The sequence below is a fragment of the Monodon monoceros genome, unplaced genomic scaffold, assembly GCF_005190385.1.
Source record: "Monodon monoceros isolate NGI ecotype Baffin Bay Population unplaced genomic scaffold, NGI_Narwhal_1 Super_Scaffold_21, whole genome shotgun sequence".
Taxonomy (NCBI): Eukaryota; Metazoa; Chordata; class Mammalia; order Artiodactyla; family Monodontidae; genus Monodon; species Monodon monoceros.
The window spans coordinates 13,618,176-13,638,231 of NW_021703778.1; the positions used below are offsets into that span (position 1 = coordinate 13,618,176).

General features: G+C 36.2%; 1 protein-coding gene across 10 annotated transcripts in view; it reads right to left on the reverse strand.

The window, feature by feature from the left end:
• Nucleotides 1-20,056, reverse strand: part of MLLT10 (MLLT10 histone lysine methyltransferase DOT1L cofactor) — a 245,652-nt gene that overhangs the window by 74,247 nt on the left and 151,349 nt on the right. For 8 of the 10 annotated variants that reach the window (XR_003796058.1, XR_003796057.1, XM_029239223.1 and 5 more), the window contains 4 exons: nucleotides 10,440-10,692; nucleotides 6,575-7,144; nucleotides 1,151-1,195; nucleotides 270-302 (listed from right to left, as the gene is read on the reverse strand). Coding sequence is in view for 8 of the 10 variants with exons in the window: in XM_029239223.1 (XP_029095056.1) it covers nucleotides 270-302; nucleotides 1,151-1,195; nucleotides 6,575-7,144; nucleotides 10,440-10,692 (901 nt within the window). In the remaining 2 variants the exon portion in view is untranslated. The remainder of the gene's footprint in view (nucleotides 1-269; nucleotides 303-1,150; nucleotides 1,196-6,574; nucleotides 7,145-10,439; nucleotides 10,693-20,056) is intronic. The other 2 variants (XM_029239227.1, XM_029239228.1) reach the window with 2 other exon arrangements.

Consider the following 20,056-nt stretch of genomic DNA (forward strand, 5'->3'; position numbering starts at 1 on the left):
AAAATAGGAAAATGACTTTCATAAAGGTACAACAACACTATCACCATTTTGCCTTACAAAGAGACAACAGAAGCCAAACTGATGAACTAAGTTGACCTATAATCCTCCTGCAGGCAATCCACAAAAAGTTTTCACTAAGGTGCTGAACAATTGATTCAGAGCTAGGTTTCACTTCATCAATGGAACATGCACGCTTTCAATTGGGATTCTCTACAAAAGGCAACCTTTGTAATAAATGAACCACCAGAGAAGATTCTAATAAAACTTACCATTGTGTATTGCATTCAGCAACTCTGAGAAAGCTTTTAAGTAAGGAAAAAAGGACTTCAGGTTAAGATCATTCTCAAATACACAAAAGAAATACATAGGCATAGGCTGCATCAGTATAATAAAATCTCAGTAAATCTACCTTGGATCATTGCTTAAATCATTAAAACTACAAGCTTGGCTCAGTCTTCACATGGTATAAATTTCTAGATACCGCATTTCACTTGCCAATATATTACCTACTAAATTTAAATAACATATCAGATATACTGTCATAATGATGACAAATCTCCTTAGTAATAAATAAAGCTACTTTTAAAAAGACATTTAGTAGTCTAACTATGTAATGTCTTTCTGGCTGAAAGTCAGTATCTATAAGATGCAATTCTATACAGGTAAATCCGCCTTTGGTCACACTTAATAGTATTTATTGTAACGAAAAACCTCATTTTATCATCTAACCTGATCAAACATTCTCAATTCCTAGACTTTAGCATAATAGGCTCAAGATATGCAGAGGCCTAAGCAAAAAAGATATCTAATGCCAATATACAAATATTAACATTAAGATTAGTGAAAAACAAAAAACTGGAAATATTACTTCATTGGGGAACAGAAGTCACAATTCTACAATGGAAGCACCATATTAAAAGGTCAGCAATCAACAAAATTTGGTCACAATTTGACTCTAATATGGATCCTGAACACAGGACAAAGCAGCAAGTTAAGCTACCTTTGTAGGAGAAAGAAATCTATTCAATTAAGAACCAACTGCATTTGAGAAAATTAAAATTTAAAGGTTCAGAAGTGGCATAATATACTAGAAAAAGCACTAGAGTAGGAGTCAAAAAGTCTGGGTTACCAACCCAGTTATACAACTTACTAGTTGTTGGACAAGCTCCATCATGCCGATACTGCATGGAAATTTCTGTTGGGAGGGAGGAGAAAGGAAATCAGCAAAGAAGTTGCCAGTGAGTTAAGGGCAGAAAAGAAACAGGCCAGAAAAACAGGAAAACATTCACCTAAAAGTCTAGCTGAGCAGGGCAAACAGAAATGCAAGAACAGAAATTATGAGCCAGTAATTGGGACATAAGGGGTAGGAGGACCAAACATGATGGCATTCTCACAAATCTTAACAGGACAGTGTAGAAATGTGTGTGCATGTATATGTGTGCAACGAATGAGGAAAAGACAGAAGGGCTTACAAATGAATCTGTATAACAAGCATTTAAGAATAAATGGATTCACTTCTATGAGGAAGTACAGTTAGGCAATGAGATAAACTAATGTGCTTTATATAATTCATTAGATGAGAACAGTGTATCAAACACATTTGAATGCTATGTTCAATTAGAAATTACAATTTAAGTATGAAAATTATTTAGTTTATATCTGAGCAGAAATCCATTATGACTTACATAACAATAAAAAACTCATTAAACTACAGTCTGCTTACTTTCTTCTACCTTTCATTTTTGATGATGATAATGAATGAAAAGCCATTACTCTTATTCTTTTACTCCACCCAAATGAGGAGAACGAGCAGAGGGTGACATGAAGCAATAAAACACTGCTAAAAGCAAAATCTGCTCAGAAATGGGAAATAAATTTCCATATGACACTCCAAAGGAAAAGTAATCGATAAAACCAGTGCTAAGGCTTTGACTCAAAAGTCCTGGCCTGGGAACTCCCTGGCGGCCCAGTGGTTAAGACTCTGCACTTCCACTGCAGGAGGCAAAGGTTCGTTCCCTGGCTGGGGAACTAAGATCCTGCAAGCCGCCGCAGGAAGCCGCAGGAATTCTCTGGCTATTACTTAACCAAAAACATGACTTCTAGGAACCATGTGCACAGCAGAGCCTTCCAGGCAACCATCACTCACACATCTACCTCAGAACTCAAGTCTAATCATGGGCCCACTCTGAATAACTTGAGATTAAGAAGAAAGACAAAGCAAGGTAGAGGAAGCCAGCACTCACTTGCAATCACTGTAATGTTAAAAGAACTTGACATTAGATACTGTTAAAAAATCAAACACTTAGGCCAGTTTAGTGTAAGTCCTTTCCAGATGACCCTTGAAAATGAGTCATGGAGGGAGAATTTGTCACCTTAATGCTTCAGTAACAAATGCAATACAAGTGAGATTTTAAAAGGCTATTAAAGAGATAGACATGTTACATTATAGAGAAATGGTAGTTGTTTGGAATGGTCCTAAAAAATAATCAAAGGACACTCATGCAGAAGGATTTTCTCAGTGGGGACAAAAAACTGGAATATGGCTATTCTGGCCTTTGATCTAGTACTTTTATAGAAAGACAGCCATGACATAGGGCCAGCAAATTTTCAGATCATCAAAAGCCAAAACAAAATCAGGGGATTTTCTAAGAAAGCAAATTCCAAGGTATATCCTGGTCTTAGCAGCATCCAATATCCTTTATGATTTTCGTTTATAACCCAATATAATCAATGTATATAAAATCATGAACCTGAGTCATTTAGATGTGAATTATGTTCACTAACTGTAACTACTCCTTCATCTACAATACTGTGTTAGTAACTCTACTCTCATGAGTTTATTAGATTAATATTTTATCTATATGATTCCCTTACCTGTTTACAGAATCAGTCTATTTCTAATTAAAATATTTTATCAAAAAAAGACTCCTCAGTTTCACTTTACCAACATAAGTAGATATGACATAAACAGGGATACATTTAACAAGTTCCCTTTCATAGTTACACAGGCTCAAGTTAAACTTTCATAACCTTCATATTTCAGGAGAAGCCAGAAGAAACTTCTATTGAGGCGATCTATTCATAGTAATAATTTGTCTTTGTGAAATCAGGAACAATTTAAGATTAAGTAGATAGTCTCACAACCAAAGGACTGCCTTTCCAGAATCTCCTTTTATAGCATGTATCACCACTAAAGAATTCCACCACTGAAATAGATTTCAGGTATCTTAACTGAGAAAGGTATAGAGGCATTCTATTAAAGAATTAGAGACTGAGTTTAAAAAACAAAAACAAAAAACAGGGAACCCTATACTTTGAAAGGACAGAGCGTGTCCAAAGAAAAGAAATTAACGTTAAACCACCATCATTTAACGAATACCAAACTTTTCTCAGAGAAAATAAAATGATGATTTTTGTGAAGAAAAAATGCTAACCTTCACTTTACTAAATCATAAACTCTCCTAATGTGGTTGAGATAAAAAGGAAAACAGGGACTTCCCTGGTGGTGCAGTGGTTAAGAATCCGCCTGCCAATGCAGGGGACACGGGTTTGAGCCCTGGTACAGGAAGATCCCACATGCCGCGGAGCAACTAAGCCCATGCGCCACGACTACTGAGCCTACGCTCTAGAGACAGAGAGCCACAACTACAGAAGCCCGTGCACCTAGAGCCCGCACACCACAACGAAGAGTAGCCCCCGCTTGCAGCAACTAGAGAAAGCCCGCGCATAGCAACGAAGACCCAACGCAGCCAAAAACAAACAAACAAATAAATAAAAGGAAAACAGAAAAGGACAAATACAGCACGTCAACTCTTCCAAAATATTCAATGTTTTCAACATCTTAATTTTCAATGTTTCAAAAGACCAGGTGCCTATTAAGAGCTCAAAAGAACATACGTAGGAAAGAACTCAATCAAAAGTTTAATATAATCTGTAAGCCAAAACTTACAACCTTTAGTAGCCACTTAAAACATTTTGTACAAGTCAGTATAAAACAGTAGGTCATTTATCAGGTTGTACTGTGATTTAATAAAAATCTTACAATACAAACCCTTGATCAGACAAGTTTAGAGGTGTTTTCTGGGTTTCTATTCTGACTGGATCTAGGCCTCCTAGAATAAATATCTTGCTACATATGCTCTACTATAATTTGAACATGTCAGGAGAGAATTTTGATTACTCTAAAATTCTTTTAATAGTAAGTTGCCAGAATTAAGTCCAGAATGCTAATTCTAGGAGAAAGACCACTAGCCTCAAAGTCTGATTTCTTCAGCCTGGCAGTCAACTCTCCATAAACTCATCCTGCTCTATTTAATCAACATTACTTCTAACTATCCCACAAACACAAGCTTCTTGTTTCTATGAAGTTTACCCTTCAAATATACCTTTACTATCTTTTCTGATAATAATGTTGGCCTTCTTTTTCTGCCTACTCCAAAGTACAATTCAAATTTCATCTTGTCCATGGTCTTTTCCAACTAATTATATATCCTAAAACTGGTCTGTAATACTATTGATACATGAAACGCTTTACAATAAATAATTTCACTTGCAATCTGGCAAAAACATTTGAAAGACAAGTACAAAATCACACAGGATACTACTAAACACATGATAACGTTCTCAGTGATTACTAATAGTATTCATTCTTTTTTTTGTTTTTTTAATGTTTAGCATTTATTATGGTCAAAGCACTGTGCTGGCAGTGGGGAGACAGTAATGAACATGACAAACACAGCCCCTAACCTCCTGGAGCTAGGATTATAGTGCTTGTTACAGTCTAACCTTATAATTAACAGGTGTTTACAAGGTCACCTGCATTGTTACTTGCACATGAATCTTTAAAAGGGCATCATGGAAAACAATTCTTGATAACACAGTACACATTTTCTCCTTCTGACTTATTTATACAGGAGCGAGTTTTCTGCTTTTACAATTACTAAGTGCTTTCTCAATCTAAAATTAGGCCAAAGGAAAAATTAACATTTTGATACTAGTAGGAGGTACTATTGTTGCAAGTTAAATTATTGGCTCAAACTCTCTTGTTGATTCCATTGCTTAAAGCATGACTGACAGTATACTAGCAAGGTTTTACACCCTCATCAGCAAACATCCCTTGAATTTTATAATTAAGTGTCTCTGGAATCAAGGAAAATGCATAGTTCCACCACTTAGAGCTGTGAGAATTCTGTCTCGGTTTCCTCTTCTATATAATGAGCGATAATACTTGATGCTTGTCAAGTGCTTAAGACAGTGTGCAGCACATGCTAAGTTTCAACAGCAGTTAGCAATTCTTAACTTATGGTAAGAAGGCGTAATTCCTAAATACTCATGGCATTTAGCCAGCTTCTTCTAGATAAGCATAGACTTTTTAGTACTAAGCTTATCAGTGAGAGAGTGCTCTGATCTAGTCATAAAACTTTTATTAAAATGTGTAAGATTAAATAATATATTACCTCAAATAGTTTTCAACAACTAATCTTATTCCCTAAGTATGGCTTTAACAAGATACATACACCCTTCAGAGTGATTTTAAAACTCAAGTTTAAGAAAAAAAAAAAATCCTAGGGCTTCCCTGGTGGCACAGTGGTTGAGAGTCCGCCTGCCGATGCAGGGGACACGGGTTTGTGCCCCGGTCCGGGAAGATCCCACGTGCCGCAGAGCGGCTGGGCCCGTGAGCCATGGCCGCTGAGCCTGCGCGTCCGGAGCCTGTGCCCCACAACAGGACAGGCCACAACAGTGAGAGGCCCGCGTACCACACACAAAAAAAAAACCTGACAAGTCTAAATTTAAGTCATTTATTTTGATGAAATCATATTTATGGGAATTTCTCCCTAAATTTCTGTCTACCTACTGGTGAGGTAAAAAGGATACAAATTCATATTTTTCTGCCACAGATGTACCACAGACACTGCCCTCACAAAGTAATCAGTAATCAGTAAAAAACATGATTTCCCACACATAATATTTCCCTAAATCAATAACAGCTAGGAAAATCTTTTAAGAATTTATCTTTTAACTATTTAGCTTATATTAAGTAAAACTGGATTAGTGCCAAATGTCTTTTCCAAAGACCAAACTGTCCTCCTAAGATTGTAACACTTTTCATTAAGATAATTAAACGTCACTTAGCAACTCACAGTATTATCATAATGATAGTTTAAAATGAATTTGCGGGGACTTCCCTGGTGGTACAGTGGTTAGGAATCCACCTGCCAATGCAGGGGACACAGGCTCGAGCCCTGGTCCAGGAAGATCCCACATGCCATGGAACAACTAACCCCGTTGAAGCCCACGTGCCTAGAGCCCATGCTCCGCAACAAGAGAAGCCACTGCAACGAGAAGCCTGCACACTGCAACGAAGAGTAGCCCCAGCTCGCCACAACTAGAGAAAGCCCGTGCGCAGCAACAAAGACCCAATGCAGCCAAAAATAAATAAAATTTAAAAAAAATAAAATTAAATAAATTTGCTTGGTGGTGGTGGCAGTGGCAGTGGCGGTGGGTGGGTGGGTGGGTGGGTGAGAGGGAGGGAGGGAGAGAGGGAGGGAGGGAGAAAACAAGGGGCCAAGCCTACCTGAACCAAGTGGAGAGGAGCCCACACTAAGACTCTGCACACTCCCATTCCTGAGCGGCGTGGGGGATTTCTGGAGACTAGAGCTGGTTACACTTCCTGCAGCTGACGCTACAGATGACGTTGGTGAAGCAGAAGAAACTGAGAGATGAGAAACATTCTCTTGACTTTTGTTTCCTTTGGGTCTACCAGGCCCATGCTTACTTTGTTTATTTCCTTTTCTTTTCTTTTCCTTTACAGTTTCTTCTTCTATGCCAGAAGTTTGAGCCCGCTTATATCCTGCTGTAGGAAGGCTGGAATTACCCAAATCTCCAGGTGAATTTTCAAAGCTTTTAGGCTGCGGAATAACAGCTGAGGTTGAAGGGAGACCAATTATGGAACTAAAACTATTTACCCCCCCTTCCTGGCTTCCAGACTCTCCTTTATGTACATCTTTGGTTGATGATGACTGTTGGGAGTGAGTGTAACTGTCATTACGCAGATCTGAGTCTGTAAAGCTCAAGAAATCCTGGGGAGACTGTACTGAACTTCCCGAAGATGATTTTACACTGCCTGGAGTTCCTGAAAAACTGCCTGTAGTGGGGGAAAAAAAAAAATGGGGTAGGAAAAGAAAAAGTTGGATGCAAAAGTTCCCATGAGCAGTAGAAATGACACAATCATCAAAAAGAGAGGATGAAAAAAATTATAAAACTTAGGACATCAGTATGTAACAAAGCTAGATTTTTTTAAGGATTATTACTGAAATCAAGTTTAGCTATAAAATTATGTTCTAAAAATACTTATTTTATAGTTATTAAATTGAATATTAACTCTTGAATTATACGCTATTACTTGTACAATTACCAAGATATAAGATGTGCTTTATTTAACCTACCTTTTACCATGGCAGCATTCCTCTACTCTCCCCCAAATGCCTTGTGTATACTTGAGGAACGACCAAAGAAAAGCAAAGTCTCAAGGAGACTCTGAAATGACTATGATTGAACTCTGAATGGCTTTGGGAACTTCCTTTCTTGCAATTATTGAAGGTATGATTATAAATGTTCCCAACATACAATAAGACCCAAAAGATGTTGCCCAGGTCGTAAGTTCTGAGTTTTAACTTCAAGATAATATTGGTGAATGTTATCTTTCAGTTATATCTATCCCACCAAAACATGGATTTGATATAATAATCATCATATGGAACCTAATCTATATAACTCACATTCTCCCAGTCCACCTCCCACGGAGATGCATAAAGAAAAGAAACCAGCCACTTATATTCTGCTATTGCTTTTATGAAAGTAAAATCATAGGAGGGGCACCTCTCATGAATCTCTCACAACTGCTTATTTTTTCCCCACTCTTTAAAGAATATTAGTAAGCCCACCGTGTCATTATGAGATATGAAAACCTCAAGGTTCTTATTTACCAGGTTAAAACTAATGGCTGGGATGAAACAAATTCGATCCACCATCCCACTTCATCAAACACTCTCGCCACGCTTGCCAAATGAAGTAACAAGTGTTTAGACTCAGTTTTGACCAACATCTATTGTGTTTCATAAAACTAAACTATGTCATGTTTTAACTAATGTCTTCAAGAAACGAAAGCTCAAAATAAAGTGTTCTGTTGGCAGTGGAAAGGAAATTCCAAGCTAAGTGTTAAATTTTACTGTAGAGCACATTCGTAAGTAATCACACATAAATCTACCTAAATATTTACAAAGATATTTTTTCCCTACACATAAGAAATGATTTCTTTTTAACTAAAGTCTCAAGGTTCTGGTTTTTAAATTTTAAGCTCTTCTAAAATGGCTCATTAAAAAAAATTAATAGTTCTAAAATTTAACTCCTTCAAGAGAATATCTGCCTTATTAATTTACAAAATTACTTGTACCGATGTGACCATTTTCAGGCCATTTCTGTGTAAAAAAAATATACATATTAAGAAGCCATTTACATTACATCAATCATTTAAGGATAACTGCAATTTGCCACTTAATTAACAGCTATAAAGAAGTTCTTTATTATCCATTCTGATCTGTCACCATCTGTTTTTTTTCTGCACATTTTTGTTTTTACAGCTGGTGTTAAAAGCTCACGACAGCATAGCAAATACTTTAAAACACTTAGTATACACAATATTTTAAATGTGTATTTTCTAAAATTCACATACTACCTGTAATTTAAAAAAAAAAAAAATTACCTTAAATGCCCTACCTTTAAATTTCAACTTTTAAAACTTTTCAGGATATTACTTCAGATATAAAAACATAACACGTTCTCTACCATATCTTAACAGAAGCAGGGAAAGACTCTCCAATATTGTGGAATTTAAGAAAATGAGAGCTCTCTTTTCTAAATGAATTAGTACTTCAAAGATAACATTAAAAACTCAAAAATGCAATTTTACAAGTACAAAATAAGGTCTTAGCTATAGAGAAGAGATGACTGAATTCTGCTAATCACATTCAAAACGTGAATGAAGTTACATTAAAAATTAGTTTTACAGGAATTCCCTGGTGGTCCAGTGGTTAGGACTTGGCACTTTCACTGCCGTGGCCCAGGTCTGATCCCTGGTCAGGGAACTAAGATCCCGAAACCCATGTGGCAAAAACCAACAAACAAACAAAAAAACCCAAAACTACAGTTTTACTATTTGTTTTCCAAAGTATCATAAAAATAATATACAGTAAATTTATTAAACATAAAACAGCAAATTTAGCATTTCATTTCTTTTCTACTTGTCTAGCTTTTTGTTATATGAGGCAAAAAGAAAAAAAAATCTAGGACTTGAAAATCTTGAAGCACAAAATAACTTAGTTTAAAAATATATGAATATACTTTTTAATGAAGAGGTCAGCAGTCTAAGCATCTCTCTACATATTCAAATTATGTCCTGGTAGATTATGGGCATAATTTTTATTGTCAGCAAAAGCTTTAACAGGGTAAAGAAAAGGACAACTTTTTCCCTCATTTACTCCTAGGGGACAAAGGGCTGGGGTGGGGGCGAGGGAGAGGAGGCCTTTATTTTACTAAATGTATTTGTCTCGAACAGTTTTAGCACTTATATTTCTCAACATATTTATTTCAAAATAAAAACCTAGAACATTAGGCTAATGTATTCTAAGGTTTAGCTGAGTTATTCTGTTCTCCATAAAACAGACTTGTCATATAAAACACAAAATGCCTAGTTAATTCTGAATATTAGTTAAACAACAAATTATTTTTTTCAGTGTGTGTCCCATGCATTTATTTGGGACATACTTATACTGAAAAATAATTTGTTGTTTAACTAAAACTCAAAACTAGCTGGGCATCCTGTACATACAGCAGCCATAATTACCAAAAGATATGTAGGCTGAGCAGAATTCTACTTTCATCTTCAAGCTTTATAATAAATGCATTAATAATCAGCAAGTATTATTTACCGAGAACTATTTAGCTCCCCTAAAAATTACTGAGTACTTATTCACTTATTGAAAATGTATACCTTAACCGTTTTAGTGTTCAACTGGGAAAGACAAATAAAAACAATTTATAAATTAGAATGACTTTTCTGTTGAGCAGAAAGGAAAGGAAAACTCCAGCTTTTATTGTTTTTCTCCTCAGACTTAAACTTTATTCCACATCTATTTAAGCATTAAAAAAAATTACAGTTCAACTTTAGAAGCACAGGTCATAACACAAAAAGAAAGCAAAGTTCCCAGAAACATTTGAAGAAGGAATACTAGTCTTTAAAGTAATCTTACTATAGCAACTAATCATAAAATAATCTCTAATTATCCAATAGTTATAAGTAAAAGGTAAATTCTTTTATAAAACTTAACTACTATTGATCATCACAAGAACAAGTATTTCAACTAAAATATCATAATTAATACCTTGCTGGAAAGGACTAGCTGCTGATACAGTCGTTCCTGGATTTCTTCCACCAGGCTTTCTTCCCCTTTGACCTGAGCTGTGAGCTGAAGATTTCTTCCCTTTGCCCTCTGACCCTCTAGCCTCTGAAACATCTTTTGCACTAGTAGTGTGCGCAGAGACTTCCTGGAAATTTGCATTTGTAAATCGTGCTGCAGTATCTTCCAAGCGCTTCAATGATCCAGATATAGAGTTGCTGCTCGTGCTTGTATAAGTCTAACATTTTGATCGAGAAAGGAAGTAAAAGGAAAAAGAACTGATTACAATTTGGCTACAGGGGGAAAAAAAGATGGCACATTAATAATAAATAATTATTGGACTTGAAAGATAAACATATGAAAGTTTCAGTTATAAAAACATGTCAGTCTGCCTAAGAAAATCATGTAAGAACAATTTAGAGTCTAGTACAAATATTTCTTTTAAAAATGTAGATAATTTATAATATGACCGAGCATCAAATTGCAGCAATTAGTAAAAGTACATATTAGTTGTTATTTATTAAGTGACACACAGTAAGCAATACAGAAGATACTTGTTTCTCAAGCAACATAATTTTCAACAAGAACACTCTACTTCTTAGACATGAAATTAAAATCAGCTTTAGTGTTCATCCCTGAAAGGCAACAACTAGAGAGAAGTAAGGTACTAAAATTTCACTACTGGACTATATCCATGATATTATACAGATCTAGCATAGGTCAGAGCAAGAATTTTTAAAATTCAGATGAAGGCTGCTTTTCAAAAGAGAAATATTTAAAACCTTGAAACAGAAAAGATTTCTTCCCAGTATTAAGTTGAGGAAACAGTTACATTTTGCAGTTAAGATTTCTAAAAAAATTAAAAGTACAATTATACCATAAAATTGATTCACAATCACCCCCTATAATTAGTTATGGTAGGGAAACAAAGCAAGATAAAGACAAACTTAAACAGTCTCCAGTTTTTAATAATCATTTTAATATAAGGTGCATGCAAATAATGACAAATTAAATGACTATGAAAGTGTGATGCCAGATGTAAATTAATCAACATGCTTTGAAATTAAAGATTTATATGGGGGCTTCCCTGGTGGTGCAGTGGTTGAGAATCTGCCTGCCAATGCAGGGGACACGGGTTCAAGCCCTGGTCTGGGAAGATCCCACATGCCGCGGAGCAACTAGGCCCGTGAGCCACAACTACTGAGCCTGCATGTCTGGAGCCTGTGATCCACAACAAGAGAGACCGCGACAGTGAGAGGCCCATGCACCACAATGAAGAGTAGCCCTCACTGACAGCAACTAGAGAAAGCCCTCACACAGAAACAAAGACCCAACACACCCAAAAATAAATTAATTGATTAATTTTTTAAAAAAAGATTTATATGGTCCAAAGGGTCAGGGATTTTTGTTGCCATTGTTAAACTGGTGTCTGAACTATAACTAGCCCTAAATTTCTGTTGAATAAATAAATAATTTTCTAATACTTCTATCTGAAATCTCCAATGTAACACAAGTGAAAAATCTGAAAATATGCAAAATTGAAATCTGCCACATATTAACAACCACTCAGTACAAAACATCAGAAAAATTTTAAAAATGAGGAAGTGACGATAAAAATCAGGTTTGTTAGCAAATCAGTGTTCAGAAAAAAGGAGTAAGAGGAAACTTCAACTGTTTTGAAAACCAAATCTTTACTACTACTCTTCTGCTACTTGCCCAGTGTTGCTGCTGCACCCCACAGCATCTCACTGCCAAGAACAGATTTTCACCATCAAGTACAAGAGACATTATGATCTCATAAAAAACTAATCACTATTGTAATAAACTATAATCCACAAATAAGAAAAAGGTTTTCAAACTAAATTTCAGGAGGAAACACACTCCCATTTAACAAAACAATCATATTTAAGCTGATTAAACTTCATGGATGACTACCTTTCCCAGCCAGACAGGTCACTTTCAAAATCACCTGACACTTCACTTTTCCAATATTTTTTTCCAATAATTCAAGTTCATCCTGAGATTTTCCAACCCACTCATTTGACCCTAGTAAAGTTTAAAAGTCATCTAAAAAAACCACAATGGTGTTCTTCATTCAAGTACTCTATGTGTCAAATAAGGAAAAGGAGAGAAAACTGGGTAGAATACCAACAACAGAAATATGCTGTTTCCACATAACAACCTAAATTAGGGTTGGTCAATTTTCCCAGTCATTTAACAGAATATACTTGCTTACCCCTGAAGTATAAATATGTCCATATAAATCCAATGAAAACATGATATTTGGAAGAGAAGGTATTACAAAGAAAGCATTTAATGAAAATTACACAAATTTCAGTGACCAAAGTCATATTAAATAAAACCATAACATTTTATTTTTTACAAACCTCAACACCTTGTAAGTCAAAAAAAAAAAAAAAAAAAGTACTACAGGGACTTCCCTGGTGGCACAAGTGGTTAAGAATCCATCTGCCAATGCAGAGAACACGGGTTCAAGCCCTGGTCCCGGAAGATCCCACATTCCACAGAGCAACTAAGCCCGTGCACCACAACTACTGAGCCTGCGCTCTAGAGCCCGCACGCCACAACTACTGAAGCTCGCATGCCTAGAGCTCATGCTCCACAACAAGAGAAGTCACCACAATGAGAAGCCCACACACCACAACGAATAGTAGCCCTCACTCACTGCAACTAGAGAAAGCCCGCGTGCAGCAACAAAGACCCAACGCAGCCATAAGTAAATAAATAAAATACACATAAATTTTTTTAAAAAGATACCACAGGTTTCTTAGTAAGAAAAAAAAATAAAACATAACAAAAATAACTTTAGCTGAAGATTCTAACAGTTAAAAAAAATTTTATACATGCCCCCAACATCACAAACCTGTTTCCTCAGTCAGTTTCACAACCTAAGTAACTCTCATAGCATTAGCATGTCATTGCTCTGAGAGCCACTATAGTGCTTAAAAATACATATTCATGTAAATTGACCATAAAATACAAACTAACTACATCAACTGGTACTCAACTAAGTAAAATATAGCCTTCCTTTTTTTTCTTTTCCACTAGAGAGAAAATTGGATATCTGGCTATATTGATAGTCTTTAGAGAAGTGCATAAACACTTTGTGATTTACAGGCAACTTAATGAATCTTTCAAAATAGACATCTACAATGTGTTTGATTTTTCTTTCATGGCCAACTAAAATTATTAGTCCTCAGATGAGATGCAAACCCAATATACCTACTAAATAGCATTAATTAGGAACAAAAAAATATTTCTAACTTCAAACAGAAATTTTTAGACTCATAATTAATCAAAGGCTATCAGAGGTAACCAAAGAAATAGCAGTTATTATATTTTAAAGGTATGGTTGCCTTAGGTTTTATTCTACAAGGCTCTGTAATCCATGTTTGGAAGAAGGAGGCAGAGGGAAGGAAAACAACCAATAGCTTTGCCTTTCACCAACATGGTGAAACAGAATAATGCTTGTTAAAAAATTTTTTTTAATTATATACTATTCAAGTCTCTCATAAAAGTCACATTTTTCACTAGCCCAATTCTTAGAATACAGCACAGAAACTATCAAACATGAAGCCCAAAAAGAATGAAAACTTTTTAAGGGGGGAGGGGTGCCAGTAAGCTATGCGACCACATTAAGAAGCCTAATGTACATGCTACTGCAGTACCCAAAAGAGAGCAGGGGGGAGGGACTCAACAATAATAATAGCAGGGGGAAGAAAGAAAAAAAATAAATAATAGAAAAACTATGAAATTTGATGACAACTATAAACCTACAGATCAACTAACCCCAAGTATAAGAAACATAAAGAAAATGCCATGAATGCACATCATCATCATATGGCTTCTCGCTAAAAACCAACAATAAACAGAAAATGATAAAAGCAGCTGGGGGGGGCGGTTAAATATGCCTATGTGCTAAGAAACAAGGATAAGGATGAAAACAGATTTCTCATGAAAAAGATGCTAGCTAGAAAAGAGAAGAGTAAAATCTTCAATGTACTAAAAGAAACAAACTATCATTAACCTAGAATTCTATACCGAGCTAAAATACCCTTCAAAAACACAGGCAAAATAACTGATTTTCAGATAAAAAAGCTGAAAGATCTAATCACCAGCGGTTAACACTATAGTCAATGCTAAAGGTTGTCTTTCAGGCAGGAGGAAAACAACAAAGGAAATGTGGATGTACACAAAGTAATTAAGAGCACTAGAAACGGTGACTACATGGATAAATACAGAAGACTTTTTAATTATTTAAGTCTCTTTATAAGGTAACTGATGATCTAGAGCAAAAATAATAACAATGAATTGTGAGGTTTATAAGATATGTAAAAATTTTAAAACATGACAAAAACAGGCCCAAAGCCAAAAGGGTAGCAATGGAAGTACACAGTTTTAAGGTTCTTATATAATATGTGAAATGGTATAATATCACTTGAAAGCAGACTGTGACAAGCTAAAGATATATAAACCCTAAAGCAACTAATAAAATAATACAATTATTACTAATCAGCCAAAATGCAATCATACAAAATATTCAATGAGAAAAAAAAGAAAATAGGGAGATGAGAAATAATGGGCAAATTAAAAAGGACTAACAAAGGATAGACTTAAATACAACCATATCAATAATCACATTATATGTAAATTACCTAAACACCCCCATTGAAAGACAGAGATTGTAACAGTGAAAAAAACTCAAGACTTTATGTTGTCTACAAGACACTTTAATACAGAAAGATATTAAAAGTATGGGGAACACATATCAATCTAACACTAATCCAAAGAAAGCTGAATTCACAACATTAATATCAGACAAAGTACACTTCAAAACAAGAAATATTACCAGGATAAAGAGGTCTATTAATCAAGAGGATATAAAAATCCTAAATGTTTCTGCAAATTATGAGACCTTCAAAATAAATGAAGCAAAAACTGAATAGAGAAAACAAAGAAACAGCAAAATGTATAGTTATAGTAAGAGGTTCATTCTTTTTCTCAATAACTGACTGAACAAATAGACCCAAAAAAATGAGGATATAAAGAAACTTAAAACAATATAAGTCAACTTGACCTAACTGATATTTATAGAAAAACTTCATACAATAAGAGCAGAATGAATACACATCCTTTTGCAAAGCACACAGAAAAACAAAATAATCCATGTTCTGTGTCATTAAGAAAATCTCAAAAAAATTTAAAATAAATTATAACACAAAGACATTAAATGAGAAATCAACAAGAAGATACGTGAAAAACCCCTAAATATTTCAAAAGTAAATAAAATGCTTCTAAGTAACCTATGGTCAAAGAAGAAATCAAAAAGAAACCATAAGGTATTTGTTCAACTAAGTAAAAATGAAAATACAACATATAATTTGTAAGTGGAACTTAGAACAAAGTTTTTAGCATTAAATGTCCATATCAGCACTTTCTGGTCAGCATGTAATAAGGAACTTTGACGTCTTCATTCCATCCTAACAAGTAAAAAGCCTAACAAACTGAAAAGTCAATAACTCTTCTTAGATCCATCAGAGAAGCGAGGTCACAGAGCAAACCACTGCCACCAAAATTAGAGAGACAGACAGATACAGAGAATCAGAGCGTACCCAAACAGAAATCTCTATGGCAACCAGTATCAGGGTAGGAAAACCTCAAGTATAATTGACAAATTGTTGAAGGCTCAGTGTGGACAAGTCTGAGAGATTAAAAACTCCAGGAGGGGCTTCCCTGTTGGTGCAAAGGTTAAGAATCTGCCTGCCAATGCAAGGGACATGGGTTCGAGCCCTGATCGGGGAAGATCCCCCATGCTGCGGAGCAACTAAGCCTGTGTGCCACAACTACTGAGCCCAAGCTCTAGAGCCTGGGAGCCACAACTACTGAGCGTGTGTGCCACAACTACTGAAGCCCGGGCACCTAGAGCCCGTGCTCCACAAGAGAAGCCACTGCAATGAGACACTCACGCACCGCAACGAAGAGTAGCCCTCGCTGACTGCAACTAGAGAAAACATGTGCACAGCAACAGACCCAACACAGCCAAAAATAAATAAATAAAATATATAAATTTATTTTTTAAAAAAGATAAAGGTAAGGCAGAGATAGATCTTATTAAAAAAAAAAAAAAAAAGAACTCCTCACACTTTTCAAGTTTTACCTCCAAGAGCTCTACCAAGTCTTGACAGTGAATACCAGAAGAAAAATATACACTCATGCTTCCAGCAGGGAAGGCAGAAAGGAACTATTCTAATATGCCAAGGTATTCTGTTCTTCTTAATAAGGCCTGTTATCAGGAGAATATATTTTACCAGAGCATAACCTGCTGAGGTTGTATCAGAGCCTCAAGTATGTGAAGGAAGGGAAATACCCAACTACAACCCCCACCAGTATCCTGTCCCAGCAAAGCAGGGTAGGGGGTGAGAATCACTTGTGAGGTTCACAGTCCAGGGGCACAGGCTCACCAAAAGACTGAGAACTAACCATAGGACTATAGAATGCTTCCTGTCCCTCTTACCATCACATTATTAAAGGCCTATTTACCACACTTCCTTTTATCCAGTAAATCATATACATCTTTTAACAAAAAACTACAAGGTGCTCTAAGAGGCAAATAGACCGTGTGAAGAGAACGAACAAACATCAGAACCAAAGACAGAGATGGCACGACTGTGGGAATTACCAACCCAGAAATTTTTTAAACTATGATTAGTATGCTAAGGGTTTTAACGTAAAAAATAGACAGCATGCAACAACAGATGGATATTGTAAGCAGAAAGAAATTCTAAAAAAAAATTTAAAAGGACTCTTTGAGATAAAAAAACCCATAACAAAAATGAAGAATTCCTTTGATGTGCTCATTAGTAGACTGGGCATGGCTATGGAAAGCATCTCAGAGAGTGAGGATATGAAAATAGAAACTTCCAAAAATAAAAAGCAAAGAGAAAAAGAAACTATGAAACAGAGAACAATATCCAAGAACCACAGGACAACTACAAAAGGTGTAACATAGGTGTAATGGGAATACCAGAAGGAAAACAAAGGAACTGAGGCAATATCTGAAGCAATAATGACTAAGAATTTAACCAAATTAATGTCAGAAACCAAATGACAGATCTAGGAAGCTCTGAGAATACCAAGCAAGATAAATGCCAAAAAGCAAGCAAGCAAACAAAAACAACACCTAGGCATATCATATTCAAAATGCAGAAAATCAAAGATAAAAGAAAAAACACTCAAAGAAGCCAGAAGGGGGGAAAGCCTTAACTACAAAGGAGCAAAGATAAGAATTACATCTGACTTCTCTTCAGAAACAATGCAAACTACGGAGTGATGTGAAATATTTAAAGTGTTGAGAGAAAAAAAACAACCTAGAATTCTGCACACTGCAAAATTATCCTGTAAGAGTGAAAGACAAAGACTTTCTCAGACAAACAAAAATTGAGGGAATTTGTTGCCAGTAGGACTGCCTTGCAAGAAATGTGAGAAGTTCTTTGGAGAGAAGGAAAATGAAACAGGTCAGAAACGTGGATTTACATAAAAAATACCATCAGAGAATGAATCAGTGAAGGTAAAATTAAACTTTGATTTTTTAAATTCTTAATTGACCTTAACAGATAGCTTGCTCAATGATGTATTTGATTATATAGTTTTATGCATTCATATGCTTATGTATGTTCATGTATAAGTGAAATGAATGACAGCATTGACAGAAAAGATGGGAGGGAGAAATTAGGAATATTTTGTTATTATAAGGTACTTGTGCTACCATGAAGCAGTATAGTGTTACTGAAAGACGCCTTAGATATGCTGTAAAGATATATTGCGAGCATGAGGGCAACCATGAAGGAAAACAAGTATAATTGATATATTAAGAAACGAAAAGAAAATGGAATCGTATAAAATGCTCAGTTAAAACCACAAAAGTTAGAAAACATGTGGAAGACAAAAACAGGAACAAAGACCAAGAACAAATAAAAAACAGTAACAAGTTTTGTAGATACTAACCTAACTGTATCAACAATCATCCTAAACACACATGGTCTAAATATGCCAATTAAAAAACAGAAATTGTCAGAGTGGATCAAAAAGCAAGACTCAGGTACAGTAAATATAGAGACACATCATGATTTAAAAAAAAAAGAAATCAATGGATGGAAAAAGGTATAACATGCTATCACTAATCTAAACAAGGCAAGAATAGCTGTATTTCAGACAGAGTAGACTTCAGAGCAAGGAAAGTTAACAGGGATAAACAGTGACATTATATAACAACAAAGGTATGAAGACTACAAGATGACACAACAATCCTTCATGTGTATATGCCTAAAAACAAAACATTAAATACATGAGGCAGGGACTTCCCTGGTGGCACAGTAGTTCAGAAATGAAAGACGGAACATTAACTACAGATCTCATGGACATTAAGGGATAATCAAGGAATTTTACACACAAAAAGAAACAGACAATCTGAACAGACCTATATCTATTAAAGAAATTTAATTAATAATTAAGCACCCCACCAAAACACACAAAGCACCAGGACCAGATGGGTTCACTGTTAAATTCTACAAAATTCTTAAGGAAAAAAATTATACCAGTTCTCTACAACCTCTTCCAGAAAACAGAAGCAGAAGAAGTAATTCCTAACTCACTCTATGAGGACAGCAATACTATATCAAAACAGATAAAGACATTATAAGAAAGAAAACACAGAATAATATCACTCATGAAATAGATACAAAAATTCTCTACAAGGTATTGGCAAATCAAATCCAAAAATGTATAAAAAGAATTACAGAGACTTGCAAGATGGTGGAGGAGTAAGATGTGGAGATCACCTTCCTCCCAACAAATACATCAGAAATACGTCTACATGGGGAACAACAACTACAGAACACCTACTGAACGCTGGCAGAAGACCTCAGACCTCCCAAAAGGCAAGAAACCCCCCATGTACCAGGGTAGGAAAAAGAAAAAAACAAAAAAACAGCAAAAAAACAAAAAACAGACAAAAGAATAGGGGTGGGATCTGAACCACTGAGACAGAGCTGTGAAGGAGGAAAAGTTTCCACACACTAGGAAGGCCCTTCACTGGTGGAGACAGGGGCTGCTGAGGGGGAAGCTTCAGAGCCAAAGACGAGAACACAGCAACAGGGGTGCAGAGGGCAAAATGGAGAGGCTGCCACACAGAGGATCGGTGCAGACCGGAACTCACCAGCCCGAGAGGCTTGTCTGCTCACCCGCCGGGGCGGGCGGGGCTGGGAGTTGAGGCTTCGGCTTCGGTCGGAGCGCTGGGAGAGAGAGGACTGGGGTTGTCAGCATGAGCACAGCCTGCAGGGGATTAGTGCGCCACGGCTAGACGGGAGGGAGTCCGGGGAAAAGTCTGGATCTGCCTAAGAGGCAAGAGACCATTGTTTCGGGGTGCGCGAGGAGAGGGGATTCAGAGCACCATCTAAACGAGCTCCAGGGATGGGCGCAAGCCACCGCTATCAGCGCGGACACCAGAGATGGGCATGAGATGCTAAGGCTGCTGGTGCAGGCACCAAGAAGCCTGTGTGCAAGCACACGTCACTATCCACACC